Source organism: Apium graveolens, unplaced genomic scaffold, assembly GCF_009905375.1.
Source record: "Apium graveolens cultivar Ventura unplaced genomic scaffold, ASM990537v1 ctg5278, whole genome shotgun sequence".
In the NCBI taxonomy this organism is placed as follows: Eukaryota; Viridiplantae; Streptophyta; class Magnoliopsida; order Apiales; family Apiaceae; genus Apium; species Apium graveolens.
This window is the reverse complement of record NW_027418907.1, coordinates 49,264-58,494: the sequence shown is the minus strand read 5'-3', so window position 1 is coordinate 58,494 and position 9,231 is coordinate 49,264. Positions and strand designations below refer to the sequence as shown.

At 32.5% G+C, this 9,231-nt stretch overlaps 1 protein-coding gene across 1 annotated transcript; it reads right to left on the bottom strand.

Moving 5' to 3' along the window:
- Positions 1-8,513: 8,513 nt before the first annotated feature.
- LOC141702546 (uncharacterized) lies at positions 8,514-9,008 on the bottom strand. Its single transcript, XM_074506212.1, has one exon. The coding sequence runs from the start codon at positions 9,006-9,008 to the stop codon at positions 8,514-8,516; it is 495 nt and encodes a 164-aa protein (XP_074362313.1).
- Positions 9,009-9,231: the final 223 nt, after the last annotated feature.

Here is a 9,231-nt window from a genome sequence, read left to right as displayed (position 1 = left end):
CTGGACCTCATGTACAACGATTCTGGTTGAGGTTTTCGTCGATGGCGGTTGTGACAAACAAGACGTTTTCTGCAACTTCTCTTCACATCATCAAACTCCCAAGAGAATGGAATCTGCAGCAGTTGATAAAGTAAAACTCGGTATTAGTGATTATGTCGAGTGTGGTGTTCATTGCTAGGCTAATAGGGAACACAGTTAGAACCGAACACTAACAGAAAATAAATGAGCGAATGAAGAAAGTAAGACCTGATTAGAGTATACAAGGGATGCATATTTAGGCATTTTTGATTAGTTTTACTGGTTTTTGTAGTTAAAAGTTGCGAGCAGCCTTGTTCTTTGGAAGATCCATCTCGTGTTAGTATTTTCATAATTATAGGCATTACTTCTATTCCAGAGAAAAGTTTAAGATTATAGCAAGATAACGTGCAACCTATATATCCTCTCTAGCATTCATCCACATGTTATTATAATTAGTAGAGAACTAATTGAAACAATCTACGTGTTTTGAACAAAATAGAATGAAAGATATCATAGAAGAACTGACACGGAGCAGAGATATGACTTGATTCATACTCAGAAAGCCTCACCTGCTGCATTGCTGGCAGTACCTTTGCTCTCTGCCTTTACTTATCAGAACAGGGATCTTTGAGTGACCCTCGCAAACCCTGTGGCGCCTATGGTACTCCCTTCACTTATTGAGGTCTTCCGAACACCCATCCACTAAACACGTTGCCTTTTTTGCGTAACTGAAAGCACATACCTTCTTCGATTCTAAAGGTAATGGCAGTGATGGTAACCCCTTTGGCCCCTGCAATCTGTCCATTGCTCCATCTCGCACATCTCCTAATGTACTTGGTCTTGATCATAGCAAATCATCACCATTCTTTGACAATCACGCATATGCTACCATAATTACACACTTTAATTGATTTTCTTTGTTTTGTTTTTTTTTTGTCTTGTTAACTCAACATGTTATAAATCAGAATAATCCTAATATTCCAATGCTTCCTGGTGAGACTGATCAACCAATCCTGGTTGCAGAAGGAGTTATCCACAATGTTCCTGGCACGGATTATCAACCTGAGCACTGTAATCGGGAACAATCAATCATCAGCGACTATTCCATTGATGGACGAAGGTGAGCTCGAGTCACTAGTATCGCTTTTTGCTTCATTACCAGTGGAAGATTTCGACGACTACATGGCAGAGAAAGCTCGGTGAAGTGAATTAGACAAACAGAAAGTAAAACAAGGGAACCAACTACACAAAACAATGTTTGTTTAGGGTTCTCTTAAGTAGTGCAGTATCTTTTCCCTACATTAGGAGTTTTTTGCTTTTGAAATACTTTTAGGTTTTCTATTCCAACATTGTTGTAATTTGTGGTGTTATTTAAACTTTCATTTAGCTTTTGCAGTTTCATATTTCTACCTGTTTAGATAATTTTCATCTTAAATTTCATGTAATCTCTTGATTCAGTATATCTACTACTCTGCTTTCATTTAATAACTCTATCATGTTTCAAGTTGAAAACTTTTGTCAAGGCAACAATTTAAATGTGAACGATCTAATCTTTTAAAACCTAATGGATGAGATCCTGGTTCTCTAGGTTTGCTCACTGAAGTAGATTTCCCTATATATTGCCTACAAATTCGATAATGTTATATAAATTTAAGAACTTTTTCTACTGATACAACATGACAGAGTTCACAATGTTAAAGACAATTTAAAAATCTCAAATTATCGGTAATTGAGCGTAATGCTACAAAAAGTGAAGAATTAGAGAGTCTAAAAGTGAGGTTTAACCGTACCATCACCGATTTTTTCACAAAATTCTACGACCTCCAAATTTTAAAGGTGGATCCGCCATAGCACATGAACGCATATGTATACACGTTTCAGGCCTTCTGGGCCTGATGTATTGACAGTGGCTCTATGGCTGTACACTACTGACACTAAGTTGGTGCCTGGTGGGAGATCAGAATTGGAAAATTGGATGCCTTTGGAAACGTGTATTTGTTTGGGCATGTTTTGGCTAGAGATTGCTATAAATTCCATGATCTCTCTAATCCACAGTCCACAGATCAAAATATTCATCCCAGAAATTAACAGTGCAGCACATAATTCAAAATAAAGCAAGCACATCAATTACATTAGCAGAGACATCATTACATAGAATCCTTAACATCACTATTAATCCAACAACAAAAGAACAAGAAACTTATACTGAGGATGTAAAAGCTAGCTTAAGAATTCCCTGAAGAATTAGTCTCAGGTCCACTTCCTCTGGTGGGCGGTCGCCTTGGAGGCGGTTGGAAACGCATTGTCATGTCTTCCTGGGACAGATAATACAACAAAATTATAGTGATCCAACTAGAATCTTAAAATATTTGTGACAAAATACATAAGTGTAAGGAAACAATTAAAATTTCAAGATAGTCGAGATTAAAAAAAATAATTCAATTTATTTACGAGGTTAGTCGAGTTTTAGCCTCCCCTGGTTCCATCCCCGGATTGAGGAGGTTAGCACACATTAACCGACTTCTGTAACCTTATTTTTGTTTTGTTTGGGAGAAGGTCAATTTGTGACAATTAAACCTCATATACTATCAAAATATATTTCACACATATCCAAAATTCCTTCATCTTAATCTGTGTATATATTCAAGTAAATGGAAGAGATTAACAGAACTTACAGTTGGTTGTGGAGAAGATGATGGACAGGGTTGAGGAACAGGTTAAGTTGTTGAAGAAGGCTGTGGTGGATCTCCTTCTTTCACATCTGGAGTTGCAACAGCAGCGTCTGGTTTAGTACTAGTTTCATAACCAAAACACTTGAAGAAAATAGCTCTTACAACTTCATGCAAAGAATACTTGCAAAATACTATGTTACTGCAGCAACTATAATGATCATGTCCCCACTCTGTTTTTCTCTCTCATGTTCTCTCTCTCACTCGTGTTCTCTCTCTGGTGCTCTCTCTCTCCACACACACAAATATACATACATATTCTTATATTCAACTTGTTCTCAATTAAATTCTGAACTATTCTAGTTTGTTGATTCTCGTAATTCACAATTCAATCAGCTCAACCTTGTTCCTAGTGATTTATGTGCAGACTTAAAGATTAGGGGGATGGGTTTTTGGGATTTTGTGTTCATGGGGTTGTGGTTAAGAAAGGGTTTGTGGAGTGTAATGTGTTTGTTTGTAATGTGCTTACGATGATGTATTTTAAGAGTGGGGTTTTGAGGGATGCGCGGAAGGTATTTGATGAAATGTGTCAGATAGGGGTTGAGGATGTTGTTTCGTGGAATTCGATTGTGATTGTGTACGTGTAGAGTGGGGGATGTTAAGGGTGCGTTGAGGTTGTTTGAGAGGTGGGGAGAAGGGGGAGTTTGGTGTGAGGGTGGATGCAGTTAGTCTTGTTAATGTTCTTCCTGCTTGTGGGGTTGAGAAAGTGTGGAGGAGAGGGAAGGAGGTTCACGGGTATGCGGTTCGGAGTGGGCTTTCTGAGGATGTGTATGTGGGGAATGCTATTGTGGATATGAATGCAAAGTGTGAGTTGATGGATGATGTGAGTAAAGTGACTGAGAGGATGAAGGTGACGGATGTTGTTTCTTGAACTGCAATGGTTACTGGGTATTTTCAGGTTGGGAGGTTTGAAGATGCTTTGAGCTTGTTTGAGATGATAAAAGTGGAGAAGAGGTTTGGTATTGACGGGAAGTGGAATAGGAAGATTGGAGAGGATGGATTTTGGTTGCGTTCAGGCGATTTTGCTCTGATTTTAGTTAATTTCATGGTTACTTTTGTGATATTAGTATTGGCCCTGCAGGCACACTTATTTTTCGTCATTTGCAAACACTTGCAACTTATTTTGCAACTAAATATAATTTTCAACATATTTTTTCAAATTTGCATTTGTGGTTGCATATATGGTTGCTAGCAGTTGTAGGTATGGTTGCAAATACAACCTTCATCTTTAAGTTAACCTTTGGATAAGAGATACTTCAGTTTATGTCAAGTATCTCAACACTGATCACAATAACAAGTTATGCTATGTAAAAGATTCCTTAGAAGAGGGTCACGTTTTAGATTCTGATACAGTAATCTCCCACGAACAAGAGTGTCAAATAGGTAAAACCATAATTAGTAGTTGATTGTTCCAAGTATTAAAACAATAAAATGATATGCATTGCGGTAACTGATAAGTAAGCACACAAATAAGGATTAGTTAAAGTACCTACGATAATGATCATCATCAAAATCATAACCAATGGCCTCGTCAGAGCAATTAGTTAGCATCTTTAAGTTATGTTTTTTTCATCAATGTTATTTTTATGTCTGATCATACATACCCCAAGTATCTCAACACTGATCACAATAACATTTGAGTAATTGTTTAGAGGTTCACCAATTCCATAATTGGGTTTTAGAAACTTGAGTAAGACTGTAACATTTGCGGTTATATCTAAAGTTACATAATTTATGTATTAGATAAATTTTTAATTTTTAAAGTTGCATAGGTGGTTGAAATCTAGGTTTAAATTATTTCTATAAGGTTAATTTACAGTTATGGTGAGATTACATTTAGAGTTACATAATGGTTATATTAGATATTAATAATCTTGTAATTTTTATAGTTGCATATGTTGTTGAATTCTAGGTTTCAAACATGTGTATATAAGGTTGCATTAAACATGTTATATTTAGGATTGCATAAGTAGTTTCATAAAAAGTTACAAACAATATTGTATGTTGCTTTTTATAACAACATAATATTAAATGTGTTGCATTTGAGGTTTCTTTGAGTTGCAAATGTACTTGAGGTACTAGTTGAGATTTCTTTGAGTTGTATTTGCAGTTGAATAATGGGTTTATAGTTTCGTATTTATATGAGTTGCACCAGTAGTTGAATTTTGGATTCCTTTGAGTTACAAATGTAGTTGCAGTTAAGGTTTCTAGTTGAATTTGAGATTTATTTGAGTTGTATATGCAGTTGCTCATAGTTGCTCATAGAATCTCTCAATGATATTGTCGCAACCGTAAACTAGTGAACTAGTTTGAAATAAGTTTTAGAAAATGCACAACCTAACTATTGAATACACCAAAATCTTCGATGTAAGTAATATGACCAAGAGCAATTTCAGATGAATCTTAAATCAAATTTAGAACCAAATTATAATTTAATCTTGGACCCTAATTTAATAGTTTTTTAATATTTAGAGTTCAATAATTCCCTACTGGGTTTTAGAAACTTTTATAAGACTGTAATATAACGTACAACGATTTTATAATTTATAATTTAACCCTAAACCCTACAATCCAAACATTTTATGCTAAACATTGAGTTTCATAATATGTTTACATATTAAATTTTAAATATTTTGTAATTTCATATGTGGTTGCAATCTAGGATGAATATCATGTGTATAAGGTTGTATAATATGTTTAATATCAAAATCTATCATATTAGGTTGTTTATCATGCATGCTTTTTTATTAGACTTAGAGTGTATGGAGAGGTTGCATTGAGAGTTACATAAGTGGTTGCATAAATAATGTCACAAACATTATATGCAATGTTGCTTTTGTGGTTGCATTGAGAGTTGAATCATGTACATAAGGTTGCATAAAGAGTTCAATATGTAGAACTATCACAAGATGGTATAGTACAAATGCTTTCATAAACCTTTTAATCATATTTCTTATTCAAATAAAAATGAAGCCAAACTGAATTTGTGTTATACAACATGCAAACAACTATTTTATGCCAATTTGTGTTTCCTTGGCTTCATAAATCTGAAATTTTGATAAATCTCGATGGTGTTTGTCAATGATCACCTCGTCTTTCTTGTGATGTATAATATCTTCTTCTACTGTTTTTCAGTTGGTATTTGTAGTATTTCTACGAAAACTAGGTCCGCGTAATCCACTTAATCTCCAGTCATTATGGTATTTACTTCATCACTGATATCATTTGTTGCGTTTGATCATTTGTGCGTTTGATGGTATAACCTATTAAATTTGAATATCAACACGTCAATATTTGTTATCCTTTCACTATTAAAGATGGTAGATGATAGTTCCGTAACCGAGTTTTAAATATTATTCACAAAGGGTATTTGTTGAAGTTTTTTTCCCTACTTGAGCTCTTTATAGAATAGCCATTAAAGATCGTCAAAAATTGTGAAAGGAGAACATGCCTAACAATGAAAATTACACAACCAAAGAACATGTTAGGTGACATAATTTATAGGAATTTATCAATTCATATATAACATAGTTGAAGATATCAATTGCAATCACAAACTGCTAAAATGCAGGAAAAAAATAACATCTAGGCTTTTTAAAAATAAATGCAACTTAATACAGAACATTTTTCTAGAATCAATTGCATTAGCAAAGTCATAAATTGAAAAACTGAGTAAACCATGTATTTTTCGGACATAAACAAATTCATTACATTGTTCAACATGTATTGCTGCATGTAATTCCTTAAATTAAAGTACATCTAGATGAGGTGTTTTAAGCATCAACTAATGCACCAATTTGACTTATTTTTAAAAAGTATCAAAATGTAGCCAGTAAATACATTACATGCTTAAAAACTTTTACTGCAACCTAAACTTCATAAAATGGATCTCCATGTAATTTTTGCAAGTACAAATTAATTCCTATTTTGGAATAATATTTTTAAAGTTATACAACTTATAACTGATTGCACAAATGCTTTGATAAATGACAAGATCATTGCAAACCGATCCTCCTAAACTGCAAGGAGCTCTCGATTTTCCTCAACCATAACTAATACAATAGTTTAAGTTAATTATTGCAAAGTTCGCAACCTAGTGACTGAGTACACAAATGTTTTGACAAGATTGTTGCAACCTGAACTTCCTAAATTGCAAGAACCTCTCGATGTAATTTTTAAAAACATAAACCAATAAAATAGTTCTAGTTAACTATTCAAAATTGTGCAACCTAACGACTGAATTCACAAATCCTTTAACAATAAAATTGAAACCTGAACCTCGTAAATTACAAGGGCATCTAGATGATCCTTTCGCAACCATAAACTAATGAATTACTTTTACACTTTCTTTTTAAAATTATGCAACTTATTTAAGAACTGAATAACTACTTTCCTAGACACATCAACCGCAACAAAAAAAGAAGCTAAAATGAAACATCATTTAGCTTAGACACTTAAAAACATAATCTAATTAAAGAAATTTGTTACACATTATTCAAATGTATTCAACTTAATAGCTCAATCATATTGAAAATCAAAAACCTCTTATACAACTAAAATAATCAATTGCTCAAACTCAACAATAAACTTCATAATCCTTTCATAATACAAAACAAGTATATCTATAATTTTCATATAAAATCAGTAATTAGAAGTTACCTTTCTACGATTTGAATAAATTTGAAGAAATAGTTTGACTTTCGATATCAGTGATGACGTACAGATAAATTGTCAATTGATTTTTATGTTTGTCTTCTATGAATATGTACATAATCGAAAGAATCAATGATGTTTGTTGACGAAAAAGAAAGTTGCGGATTGTTGATGATGAAGAAATTGTGGAACGAAGTGTACGGAGGAAGTCCAATTTTCTAATTTTTTATCTTCTTGTATTGTTGTCGTATTTGTGCAATATAAATTGTTTATTAACGTAGATTTGCAAATACTTTTAAAAACTGTAATTATTTTTGCAAAACTTTTCTTTTTTTAGTATATTTACGAAAAATCCCCTAAAAATATAATTAAAAACAGGAAAATGAAAGAAAGAGAAGTCTATATGAACATATCAAAATATGATTTGTAAATCTCTTCTACTCAACAACTCAAGTATCTTCCACACAATATTTGAACAAAAACAATAAAAACGTATATTATTTATATGGGCTATTAAATTAATATATAAATATGATTAAAAGCTCAAGATATGAAACTGAAATATTAATATAAAAATTATTAATAAGAAAATATTTATCAATAGAAAAAAATATATAAGAAATTTATTTTTATTAAAAATTATTTATTCAAAAATATCTAACAAAATATCTCTTAAAAATTGTCACTAAACTACATTGTTGCAAAACTAATATAATATCAATGTTATAAAATTCGGGAATCGAAAGATATCGATCGAGATACCGATTAGAATTTATCGGAGATCTGGGATTAATCAGATGCACTTTATATTTTAAATTATATTTAGTTTTAATATCCTTATTTTAGTAGTAATTTATAAGTTAATACACATTTATCATATTATATAATTATCATTATTTATGTTTAATTAAAATTATATATTACCGATTAAGAAAAATACATAAAGATTAATCGGATTTCAAAAATCGAATCGGTATCGTGCCTTTTCGAGAATTAATCGATAAAATCGGGAATCTTTAGAATCATGGATAATAATGTATATCCGACAAAAAGAATGTATAATAATGTAAAACATAGGTCCTTATTTTTTTTGAAGAAAAATGAGAACTTTCATTAAAAAGATAGATCATACAAAAGCATCTCCTGCACACTAGATGGAGGAGTAGTAAACAAATTCTGGCAATTGAGCAAACAAGGAATTTTAGCCATTTCATGGGCTACTTTGTTTGCTTGCCTTTTAACAAAAGAGATTGAAAAACCCGCTCTAGATTGCATTATAGTTCGACAGCTTTCCAAAATGTGACCCAGCTCCAGCAAATTCTCGCAAGGCCTCCGAATTGCTTGGATCGAAAGAAAAGAATCAGACTCAACAGACACATACTGATACGACATAGATGTCAGCCACTTGAAGCCTTCCCAGATCGCAATAGTTTCTGCTTCCAAAACTGTGTGACAGTTTGTAAACGACGCGACCTTACCTGCTACAAAGCTTCCAAGATGATCTCGTAACACTAAGCCAATAGAAAAAGATGCCGAATCACTTCTAAAGGAAGCATCCGTATTCAGTTTGAAACACCCAATCTCTGGAGGAGACCAAATGATATGCATGAAATGGATTTTATCCAGATTTTTTATAGTTATTGTCCATTTACTATCAGTTTATTATGGATTGTTATATCTTTAAAAAAATTGATCATGACCGTTAGATTTAAAATAAATGAATATTTTATAACCAACAATAAGTAGGTATTTTATATTAAATAGAATATCCTACCCTTTCAATGATTTAAACAAAAAATAAGTAGGTATTCTAAACCGAATATAATAATAA